General features: G+C 40.0%; 1 protein-coding gene across 6 annotated transcripts in view; it reads right to left on the reverse strand.

Annotated features, from left to right (window-relative positions):
* Positions 1–12,500, reverse strand: part of LOC138053806 (gamma-aminobutyric acid receptor subunit beta-3-like) — a 25,319-nt gene that overhangs the window by 567 nt on the left and 12,252 nt on the right. For 4 of the 6 annotated variants that reach the window (XM_068900357.1, XM_068900369.1, XM_068900367.1 and 1 more), the window contains exons 2-11: positions 10,232–10,348; positions 9,135–9,214; positions 8,276–8,343; positions 7,333–7,550; positions 6,318–6,400; positions 5,717–5,860; positions 3,846–4,060; positions 2,282–2,434; positions 1,498–1,605; positions 1–818 (exon numbers count right to left, since the gene is read on the reverse strand). The exon at positions 1–818 is cut by the window's left edge. In XM_068900357.1, the coding sequence (XP_068756458.1) occupies positions 561–818; positions 1,498–1,605; positions 2,282–2,434; positions 3,846–4,060; positions 5,717–5,860; positions 6,318–6,400; positions 7,333–7,550; positions 8,276–8,343; positions 9,135–9,214; positions 10,232–10,314 (1,410 nt within the window). In that variant the 5' untranslated portion in view covers positions 10,315–10,348 and the 3' untranslated portion in view covers positions 1–560. Of the gene's footprint in view, positions 819–1,497; positions 1,606–2,281; positions 2,435–3,845; positions 4,061–5,716; positions 5,861–6,317; positions 6,401–7,332; positions 7,551–8,275; positions 8,344–9,134; positions 9,215–10,231; positions 10,349–11,239; positions 11,509–12,500 lie in introns of those variants that run through there. The other 2 variants (XM_068900372.1, XM_068900353.1) reach the window with 2 other exon arrangements.

Raw genomic sequence — 12,500 nt, forward strand, 5'->3', positions numbered from 1 at the left:
AACGGGGGGGGGGGGAGGGGGGGGGGAAGGGGGATGAAATTTGCTTTTTGCCAAAAGGCAAATTCACATCTCATTATTTTTGATCACCTCATTAACAAAAAAATGACGTTAATTAATGAGCGTTTAAAAGGCTTAGTGTAACAGTGTTATCACCCATGAAGACGACACTTGGAAGGAGTCTCAGAACTTCGAGTTTCGAATCGTAACATTTGAAGTTGCATTCATTTTAAGCCGTGGTAGCGTGAAACTATGTTTCATCAAGTGACTAGCAAATGAACGACTGATAGTATTAGACTAATTTCCCATCAACGATAAAGGTCATAAAGCAGTGGCCTGCGCTCAGCCTCTAGACGTTTCAATTTAAACCGTCGAAAATCCAGCTAAAGCGGCAGATGCAATGTAAAGTCTCACGCTAGAGCATTCAGTGCACAAATGCGCACTCTGTTAACGACATCGTCGATCTAACGCGGGCGTAGACCACAGCGCACCTTCCAAAATGGGCTCTTGACACAATCAATATTGCTTACGATGGACTGCCGAAAACTCTTGCCGGCGTAAACTCAAAGGAGTCTAAACCGTAACCAGTATACAGCATTGAATAGCAAAAAACATATCGGAAAGAGAATTCTAGCATAGTCGTCGATGCAGTCAGGGTCGATCAGACGCAGAAATGACCTCTTGATACCGCACTGCGGGGTTCTGGGGTAGGTCAGCGGTCTGTGCTCAGTATCACCAATTGAGTTACGGCGCCTGGCTTTTGATCTTTCACACAGATGACTTGTTGGTTTCTTCGATTTTTCGGTAAAGGCACTGTAACTCTGAGGTATAATAAAACGGGGAAAATAGTGCGTTAATATTTGTTTGAAACAGATTGTCATTTCTCAGCTCTATTCTGGAGCGTCAGTGCACATCCGGGGAACGACTTGTTAAGTAGGGTTGCTACTTAGCTGGCAGTTACGAAGGGGCTCATGTTAGAGAGAATTAGCTTCCTTCTGCCTGTGACGGAGCAGAGATCACGTAAAACTAAAGAGACAAACAAAAAAACAAAACAACTCCAAATAAAGGCTAATTCTTTCCTTGACCAAATATACAATGCAAGCCTTTCAGAACTTCTCAGCCAAGTGAAGTACGCTCGTCCAGGGGACGACATTGACGTTTCTACAACCTGTGCGGAAGTCATCTTCAAAGTCAAGTGATATGTGTTACGTCGGTAAACGCTATAAACAAATACCTTGACTTCAAAGATGACATCCTGTCAGGTTGCTCAAACGCCAGTCAGTCTCATCCCAAACAGTGCTTCTCAAGACTACCGCACAATTGGACGACTGCACTTAATATGATGTGACTCCTGGGTTAAAACCATTAACGAAAAAGCATATTATTGTCTTTGTATGTGACCGGTTGTGAAACAGCCCATCATTTAATCTTTCAACATTGCCCTGCGCTCCCTAGTATCAGCAGAGCTATCAAGTCACCTAGTCTATTTGGCTCAGTTACCTCAAGAGGGTCGTATCCATATTTACTGTCATAAAGGCGATTTTTGTGAGGCAGACCGCCATTTATTGCCGAGTTTGAAGAACCACGCTTTGCTACTTGTTCCTCCTCCTGGAAGAGAAAATAAAAAGAAACATGCGGTAAGAAATCATCGATATATAAATAATAACCTAACGGCGGATTTCAAATTTGTGCACGCAAAATATACGAATTGAAAAAACGGTCAAATTTGGGCTGGGAAGCGAGCCAGTCGTTTTTGTCCAATTTGCAGATAATTGGCTTAGAAAAGAGACGAAATTAATCTATGGGACTGTTGCTGGTGATTTGAAGCGGATGCGTTGCATTCTTGGGGATTTATTGGCTTTCAATTCGTAGTTCGAGTGCTAGCTGCTTTGTCTTCAGCCGCCCCCTCTCTTAGAGAGAGAGAGAGAACCTGGGAGAAAAAAATCGCTAATATTGCAAGTAAACCCAGCAGAATATAACGTGAAGACAGTGGAGTGAAGATAGGAAGGCTTTAGTTTTCATGAATACGATTATTTCAGCCGCCATTCCTTAAGTTTCAACCGTTTAGATCGACATGCATCAGTCACCAACATCTTCGCATAACTTGAAACTCACTCACTGTGATTGGGCTGCCTGCGCTGCAAGAAAACGAATAGTTAAGAACTTGAACCTCATTCCTTATGTGACCTAGCAGCCCCACCTCTCCCCACCCCTCAAATCGCTATGATCAGTCAATTTCGGACCCGTACCTACAAAATGTAATTCATGTTTCATTTTTACCTACCGCGTCTTCAAGCTCTTGCGCTGCTATTATTCTCTTTAACCGTTTGTTGTGAACGTTCACCACATAAAGTATGAATGTATATTCGCCAAGCACTCCAAACACAAAGAGAAAACTACCAATGAGATACCAGTCTATGGCTTTGACGTACGATACCTGCGGAAAAGAAAGGGACCAAGACGAAACTGATTAAAACACTTATGACCGGCAGCCTCTTAGTCTCTGCGCTTATTTTTTCCTCGTTTTTTTTGTCTTTTCGTTTAAATATCAATTGTGTCTGGCTTATAGTACTTGAAAAAGTTTTCCCTTATAGTGTATCTACGCGTTTTAGCGGGCCTTTCATTTATACGCAGAAAATTTTGGCCGAGTCAGTTGACCCTTGGTAACTAATGACGTCAAAGAAGTAACTTGTTCTATCTCTTCAGAAAGCAACGGGCAAAAGAAATAGACATTTAATTGACAAGTTAAAAAACCGGTGAAAAAATAAGCGTCATTGGGACTTTAAGGACGGTTATGAAGTTAAGAAATAGTCCACAGTCCAGTAATTTTCAAATGGAGCACAAATTCGGCATTTCCAAGACTCGAGGTCGCCGGTTTCTCTGGTTCGTGGTAACTCCAATTACCTCTGGACTTTCGACACAAGCACAGGCATATGATTTTTTTAGCGTATATGACTGACGCAGGTACTCATCACCATGTTCGAATACGAACCGTTTTAAAATAATCACCATGTAGACTTAAATGATGGTTTATCAGCGCCATTGAAATGGAAGCTATTTACATTGATTGTAAAAAAACATCGCAGCTGTCAATTTGAAAACCTCGACTAGCTTCAGCCTTCATTTGAACTCTCTTTTTCACTTAAAGGATCAAACCGTGGGCCTACACCCAATGCCCGATATTTACACAAAGTTTAGCTTACGTCACGGAGTTTCTACTAATTATTACTCCTCTAGAACTTCCTAGGATTTATTTGCTTCGAATAAAATTAATAAAATGCTCTCTCCTCTGGTCTTTAGAAAAGAACGCCTGATCGCAGGTTACTCTTAGTTTCTGTCTCTTGCCTTATCAACAATTCTTTTGACCTTGAACACTGATCCTTGGTCAAAATATTTAAATTTACTTGGGAGTGCTAAACTCTGTTTAAAAGATGTTGAGTCTAAAAGTGTTGCCTTTAATTGTTACTACGTTTGCATTTGGTTTGACTTTCAAGTTTTCTCGGATACTTATTTATTTGCTATAAACTCAATGCGCCGCCTGGCAACACGTTCCTCAATACCTTCCGGGAGACCTATTATACCTTGCACCCCTGTGCTTTGTCAAAACGTCAAGGTAGAGATAGAAGACACTATCCAAATGAAACTTCAAAGGGAATAAATCATTAACCAACAAAAAAGATTCGTGCAACCGGCTCTTAGCACCAGAGGATAACTGAAAAGCAGCCAGAATTGCTCCGCATGATTAGCATAAAACGAGACAAGATATCACATTCAAATGTTACAATCCCGAGCCATCAAAACGCAAGATTGCTTTCGATATTAAATAAAAAAGATAATGTGCTCGTCACCTTTGGCATTGTAGTATTCAACATGTTTAATATCGTGGTAATAGTTAGCACTGAAGTGATTCCAAGTGCTATGCGAGCAGCAGTAGAATCGTGAGGAATGCAAAATGATATCCACGACAGAATCACTATCAGAGCGCACGGAGCATAGATGTGTATCAGGAAATACCCAGTTCTCCTGGTAAAACTGAATGAAGAACATAGACGAGACCAGTTTCCTAAAATAAAATTTAAAAAATAGCAGGTTTCAGTAACACATTAAACCCGAAGACGCACCCTTATTGGTGCCTGTAGCACCACGCCACTTAAAGAGGCGTGGTGCTACAGGCACATGCGGATGATTTGTCTATCAACTGTCAATCTCGTCCCCCAGAGTCCTCGGGCTTTCAAAGACCAAAAAGTCCGAGGACTCTGGGGACGAGATTGATCAACTCTGGTCGCGAACAGAGCTCAGTGGTAATTTATGCAATAGCCCTTATTCACGATAGCCGCCATGTTGGTTTTCAAATTGTCATGCAAATTAGCCATGTGTTATGCTGGGGGGCAAACATTGGAATAAAGGCAAAGTGCGGAAAATTGGCTCGTCGAAATGTTGAATTAACATTGATAAAAGTACATTTTAGAATTTAGAATTAAGTACCTTTTACAATAATTTTATATCTTTTGATTGCCTCCGACATTTTGACTTTCTACTTCGTTATCTGCTCATTTTTCACTAAAAAAACATCGAAGTACATTGTGTAATCATTCTATTTTACTCCTTAGGTGATAAACATTCAATGAACGTGAAACAAATCATCTGTGTGGCTAAGATGTTCGTTAGTACCTCTCGAACTTGTGTTGTTTGCCCCCTCAGAAGTGTGTAGCTAATTTGCATGATAAAGGCAAATCCAACATGGCGGCTATCGTGAATAAGGTCTATTAAAAACCCCCCGAAACAAATGTTTATATATAGACGAAAGAGATAAATGATTCTCACATTTATCTGGAAAATTTAAGCAAGTGTCTCTTATCGACACCTGAAAAATTCAGGTGGCTCCAACGGGATCATCACCGTCATCATATCTTTATTTACCCTCGGATTTTAGAGTAGCTTTGTGTAGCTAATATCTCCACAGGGGACAGACCACAAACACCGGGAACACCATGCCCCATACTCTTTGCGAATAGTGTGTGGGTTCTCTTACGTCCTACAGGGTTACGAATATTGAAGCGCTGTGACACTGGGCCTACGGTTTATCGTCCTCATCCGAGAAGAACCATGTTTAGATGTCATTTCAAAGTCAGCACTTTATCCTCAGTGTTGTTCCGGCCGGAGTCGAACTCTCGGCCTCCCGCTCGGCTTCGCGCATGGCATCCCGGTGCTTGACCAACTGAGCCACCGGTGCGTTGTGGACTCGAACCCATGACCTCTGCGATGTACCGAATGATCTATGAAGTCACACAGTTGGGAGCAGGTCAATTTGTTGGGCTCATGCGTTCCCGTAAAAGAACTTGATGAAAGGAATGAATATTTGAAGTGCGGGCTACAGAACAATAGAGAGAAATGACCCTTGCACTTATCTGCACAATTTTATTGCGTCTTCGTGTTTAACCTTTAATTCCAAGCGGCCGTCAAGCTTCGAATTACTCGGCTGCAGGACTCGTTTATTGAGAGTGACGAAAATTTTTCGGAGCCGAGCCAAAAAGCCATCTGCGAAACCAATCTAATGACGTCTCCGAGAGAAGACAAATGGAAAATGAATCCAAAGTTCCTTGCAAGTAGAACCCGACATTTGTCAGAATTTCGACAAACGGACGTAGCCTGATAAAGATAGATTCATGTTTCAGATGGTACATCATCTGCAACTGGCATATTTAGTTCATTTACATACCTGAATAATAAACAGTAAATATTCTGCTGGTGTTTGTGCCAGTCAAATTGTATTGAGGCATATCATCAAGTTTGTCATTCACTGCTACACCTTTATCTGTTCGATTTTCCCACTGGTACTGCATGTTGTCAGCGTTGTATCCGTCTGAATACGCAAAACGGGCATTGAAAAGCGATTGATTATTGAATTCATGAGAGTGGAAAGACGCAAATATGGACCTTAAAGTGCCTCTAACCCCCAAATATTTTTTTCGCTAAAATGAATCTTTGCACCTATTCCAAACGCATTGCGGCCATTTTTTCCTTTTTCTAACAAATCCTGCCTTTTTATAGGCTTCAAAACTTGCGAAAAACCCAGCATCTTTTGTTCACGACCGAGTCAGAAGGGGAGTGGGTCTATTCCTGATTTGACGTCACAATCTACTTTGCATGCATGTTTACAAAGAGTAAAGAGTTAATGCAATGTAGATCAGTTTGTGAGGTCAATCAGGAATAGACCCACTCCCCTTCTGACTCGGTCGTGAACAAGAGATGCTCGGTTTTTCGCAAGTTTTGAAGCCAATAAAAAGACAGGGTCTGTTAGAAAAGAAAAAAATACTTACAGCTTTCGATATTTAGATTGCATTGCTGTTTATCAAAAGGAAACAAATGCAGATCCATGGGACAATTCGCCCTCACAGTCACTCTAGAAAGAAAAAAAAGGTCAATTAGTGTAAGCCTAGAGACCACGAGGCGTTCCAAGACTTAGAGCTAGCCAATTGAAAGGAAGGCAAAGCTTTCCCAAGTAGCAATTGGCAGTCATCTCCAAAGCCTAACGGCTTTAAGTCGCCGTCTCCCATGATCGAGATTAATAAGATCTTAGAGCGAGTTTCAATTGAGTGTCGTAAAACCAAAAACAAAAGTAACTTTGGCCAATCAAAAAGGACGGAGACAATCCAGTAAACCAATCAAGACTCGAAGTGATTACACGTCACAAAGCGCGGGAAAATGTGCACGCGCAAGCCACGATTGGTTTTGCTTTCACTTCTGATTGGTTGAGACAATGGCGCGAGAACTTTCACCCAATCACTGAGTGAATTAAATGCAAAACCAAAGCAATTAGCTAATTACTTTCGACACTCAATCGAAAACCGCTCTAATGAATCACGAATAAGTACAAAAAGCATGCACAGATGGATTAATTTTATAACTTATCGTTTCTCAGTGCCTTTTGTCCTATGTATGTGTCTTGTGCTAGTGCTCCACGTCCTTAGAAAATATCTGGCTTGCGCATCACTATTTCTTGTAGATGCTGAATTGTTAAGAGCGCAGCTCGACGAGGACGGACCGAAGAAGCTATGCTGCCGGCTAGGAGAACACGACCCATGCGTGACCTCAGAGCACAGCACCACGTACGGCCAGATGGAATAAGCTGGGAGTTGATTTTACCGATGGAGGAAAACCGGAGTACCCGGAGAAAATCCCCGGAAAAAGATTGAGATTAACAATTCCTAGCCCACGTACGATGTTAAGATTCCATCCCAGGTCCGCCGGATTCCAAATTATGTCCTGCTACGTGGCTTTTTTTGGTCCTACACTGACTGATTAATTAAAACTAAAAGTTATTAACTCGTTTACCTCGCGTTATAATGTACTCCTCCATCAGGCGATATAGACAGCAACTTGTTCACCATTGTCACCTTATGAAACTTCGAGCTTTTGGAATTCTCGAAGTACGTGTCGGGGACCCAAATCTTATCCAACATGGTATTGCTGAGTGCTAAGGTTTTATTCCAATCGTGTTTCAAGCGTGGATCGTTCCAAAGTTGTCTCAGAAAGAAATCTAGCTTATAATCCTTGAAAAAGGAGGAAAATTTTAAAAAAATCTAGCGAACAAATGAACAAAAGATTAATATTAACGCTGACTTCAATGGGTATATGTTACCTTGTAAGACTTTGTTAAAAGGCATCCAACCTGGTTCAAAGGGTCCAAAGTTGGTTTGAGGGTCAATTCCTTACGAAGTCACAGTGGCCATATTCTAGTTTCTTTTTTGGAATTGTGACCTTTCATTGTGTCGTGTCAGGATTTTAAGAATATGTTTGCTTAGTAAAGATAACGTTTCGAATAGTTTACGCTCTAAAGAACGAAATTACTTGGGGAATCGGTAATTGAAATTGAGAATATAAGTGGAATCCATCACACGCATGGTGACCAAAACTCGTCCTTAGAGAGGTCATCATTAAGTCTTTTTATCTCTGCATGTTTCCCAACAAGGAAGCCCACAAATTGTGGGCATTCGTTTTTCGAATGCGCAGTCTCGAAAAATTTGAAACCACAACAGTTGCCAACAGCGACAAAACAACCAATTCCCACTGAGACTGCGCGTAGTTTAATTTGAAACCGCTTAAAGGTTGATAATATCGGCCCTGAATGGAAAAATTGCTTCCTCTGAGGAAAACAAGAAGCTTCCAGTTTTGCTCGAAGTTGTCCCCTCCAAGCCAGACTAGAGTCATCATCCACTCGTGGTTACTATGCATGTATGGATTCTATATCGCTTAAAAAAAAGCAAGTCAAACTTACCATATCTACCACGTTGATGGAGTCTATGGATAACACCCACAACCCAATGGTTACTATGACAGGTGGACCTAAGAGACAAAAGAAAGCTGTAAAACACGAACTGAGCTCGTATTTTCCAAAAATAAATAAATGTTCTTGGTAATAGTTAAATGCAATTCGCTATCTTCGCTTCTCTAGTTCAGTCAGTGTTTTCAATTCTACACTGGTGAATTTCATTATTTGTTAATTACGAATTCACTAAATGATTTGTGATAATTTGTTTGCACAAACTACTTTTAAAGGAACTTTCGAACAAAAGATCGCTGAAATTCCAATGCGTTTACAAGTTTAGAGCGGTTTTCAATTGAGTGTCGAAAGTAATTAAGGAATCGCTCTGGTTTATGAATACTTCACTCAATTATTGGTTCAAAGTTCTCGCGGGACTTCCGAGAAACGGGCACCTGGGAAAGTCCAACCTTTCGAAAGTCCCGAAACTTTACGGGCAATTTTCGGGTGACACAATTCCCTTTGTATCTCAAGAACGGAGAGGATTTAAGTCGTCAAACTTCACAGTTATTTTTCTTTTTGTTACCTTCAAAGCATGTTAAAAGATCGGCTTTCCAAAGCAAGTGGTTAGCAGTTTCTCAAATGGCTTTTCGGGCCTGAAAAGTTTTCGGGACTTTCGAGAAACGGGCCCCAGAAGCGAAACCAAAACCAATCGTGCCTCGCGCTTTGTGTCGGCTACGTATAATTGGTGCGAGGTTTGATTGGTTTACTGGATTGTCTCCGTCCTTTTTGATTGGCCAAAGTAATTTCTTGGTTTTGGTTTTACGACACTCGATTGAAACTCGCTCTACTTTTTTATAAATAGCAATATTACCTCCAAAATTCGGCCTCAACCTCTTATCGTAACCTTGAATGAGTTTGTTTAAGAGAGCTGTCATGTCGCTGGCTCTGTCACTGGAAAAAAACGTCAAGATTCATCATTAATCAACTAAGAAGAAGTACGTCGAAAATTTACAGAGAAGAGAAACAAGTTTGCAAATAAGCCAGGTACGCTTTTGTCATACTTGCGATATGAAAGCGAAGGGTAAACTAATATAAAACGTGGCCAATATATCAGTATTTTTCCAATTTGTTTACTAATCCTAAAACCCTAAAATTACCGTCGTGTGTGCCCTATTCTTTAACGTAAATTTAGCTCTACATTCGAGATGAAAGAATACTGAGTTTTCTTCACAAGCCTAGATTGGTTAATTTGAACTAGTTATCTTTATCGTACTTTCACCTCTCCTGGGACGCATATATAAGAACTAGTTATTGACCAGTCTCAGATGACTTTTTAGCTCAGAAATAATTTTATGTATCATATCATTATATTAAAGTGTGCTGAGTTGGGTGATTTGACCACTAGGCTTTCGTTTCAAATAAGTAAGGATACGCCTTGAAGCCAGAAAGACAAATAACTGTTGCTCTTTATTTGACTGCAATAGGTATCTGAAGGACATGCTTATTTTCCATCATTAAATTAATGGAATCAAATGCAAGGATCATTCTGCATATAAAGACGAATATGTTTTTGCACAGGGCTCTTTACAACGTGTCTATCATCATGACAACAATAGTTTAGCTTGGGCAGTGAAAAGAGCATTCGCTATTCACCGATGTGGCCTGGGTTCACTTCCTAGACTCAGTGGACGCCATATGTGGGACTATATTTATATTTATATTTTACATTTATATATAGGGGAGTGGGTTTCGTTAGTTGAAAGGTCTGTAACTCTTCTCCAAGAGGTTCTCATCCTGGTAATCCGCAGATCCGGTTTCTCCTCGCGTCGTGAAAAAGGTCAGTTGATTTCATTTCACTTGATTCAAGTCAATTTGCAGTCTCCCAAGTTAGTAGAGCTCTTTTATTTGGCTACATTACCTTGAAAATTTAATAAAGCGATCAATAAAATACCACTTGCGTAGTCTAACCTTTTAGTGGAATGAGCGGCGTTGAAACAAAACGCTGCAAAGACGCAGGTCGTAACTGTCAAACCAGCTTTATTCTTAGCCATTGTGTTGGATTTATCATTCAGCTATTCTTCCAGGCTAGTGAAAAAGAAAGTTATGGTATTTCGTAAAAACTTTAAGACATCAGTCAGATTTAAATGCGATGAAGTTACGGTTTTGGCTGTTCTCCATGGTTATGAATCAAACTATCTGCAGGGGAATCACTACACAATCTAATTTTAGAATAACAATATTCTTTACCTTGTGAAACAAAAATAAGCCCTGCAACAAAGTTTAGCGTTGTTGAGTCCAGTTACCATTTTTATTCTTTAAAAGTTCATTTAATCCGTTGTTTTTTAATAACTTTGTAATTCTTCTACAGAAAATTCGATTTGGTGTAGACTTCTGCTCGTCCTTTTGAGCACAAAGGCCAGAGGACAGTCACTGCAATGCCACGAAACCTTCAAAACCAAACTTCAGCGTTTTTTTATATTTTAGTATTTATATCAAACAAAACACTGAAGCCGAGAGCGATTTATAGCGATTTTTTTTTATTTAAAGTGCTGCCCCGAGGTTGGCAATGATTTCACTGTTTCGTCTTCAGTTGACTCCCGTCTTATACATATGAGGGAGAAATGCGGGCTGGTCTTTCATATACCGGAGCCGAAATAATTAATGTCCATAAAACAAAAGAACTAAGCGAACATAACAATATGTAAATAGCAAGGCCTGAATCGGAATAACAATGGATCTTTTGTCCTCCGCCATTTTTGTCCGGCAGATGAAAGTCTACCCGAAATGGGTCAGTGAAAGTGAAACCCGCAGGCCTTTAATTTTGAAAGGCGAAAACGGCCTAAATACACAGAGGCTTTTTCGTCAGTGGAAAATATCTCATGCAGTATTATTTGAAATAAACGCAGTTTGATTGTCAATGATACAGGGATCAAAGGGCAAGTCATTTTCGTCTTAAAGTTAAGGGTTATAACATACCAGAAACCCATAAGGGTTGAAACGTGTAACGGCCCCTTCTGTGCTGGGAAACAAGCTTCTGAATATTCAGTTTGCTAAGTACCATATTTGGAACAACAAGAGAGAAACATTCAACCAATCAGTTCGCAAGAACACCGTGACGCAATACCACCAATGTTCTCGCGCGAAATTAACTGGAGCAAGGGGTTTCCAAATATGGTACTTAGCACTGAATATTCGGAAGCTGTGAACGCGCGTTACACGTTTCAACCCTTATGGGTTTCTGACCATACCTATAGGATAAAAATATAAGTTAAGCTGATGATAATTGTGTTTCAGTTAATTTTACAATGGTTGCGGTCGTACTTGACAGAAACGCAGTGTAACACTGGTGTTGACACTCACTAATGCTACTAGTGCTTTGAATCCCTAGGAGGATTGAACTTGATTTAACACTAGTGTTTATAAACTCCCTAATGCGACCGCAACCAATATAGTCTGTCACCCTCTCATCTGCCACTGCATAGTTTTGATAAACTAGCAATGTCAGGCTCTAAGTCTTAGATGGTTAAAAAGCTTGCTAAGGTTCCAATCCTGTTCAAACTATTACAGTTTTCAGGCTTCTTTAAAAACTACTGTAAGCCAAATGATCATTCGCTTGGAAAGTAAAGTAGTCTGTACAGCATGGTTACACGAAAATACAGACAAATGTGGAAATTTGAAAATGCGATTACATACTCCAGCATCGTATATACATCCCTCAATTTTTAAGTAGGATATGGTTGTACCAGTGTAGCTGACGTCCGCCATTTTTGTGTACTCGTTGTAAATAACACATCTCTACTATAAAGTTGGTTATTTGGCATTGCAGTTTCAAACAAACAGTTTATTTTGACTTTGTTTTCTTTCTAATTAAAATGGTTTAAATTATACAGGAAAGGTCTGAGAGGCTAACTTTCAGTTTTTAACAAAACGGGTTAAATTTCCAGTTTTGCAGGATCTTAAGCCTCTTGCACTAAAGCTATTAAATTGACTAATTTATCTGAATAAATTTCTCATATATAGTTTAAAATAGTTTAAAGCATGTCGAAAAGTCATTTGTAAGGAATCAGCTTCGACAAATGGGAAATATAAATGACTTGTTATTGTCGTATTCGGAGTCAGTCACACCTCTTAATGGATATGTTGTATACACAAAAATTTGATTTATTCGAAACGAGTCGATACAGTGAATTAAGCACCGTAAAAATGCCGGTTACAGTTGGTAACTTATCGTTATCAT

Source organism: Montipora capricornis, chromosome 1 (assembly GCF_036669925.1).
Source record: "Montipora capricornis isolate CH-2021 chromosome 1, ASM3666992v2, whole genome shotgun sequence".
Lineage (NCBI taxonomy): Eukaryota > Metazoa > Cnidaria > Anthozoa > Scleractinia > Acroporidae > Montipora > Montipora capricornis.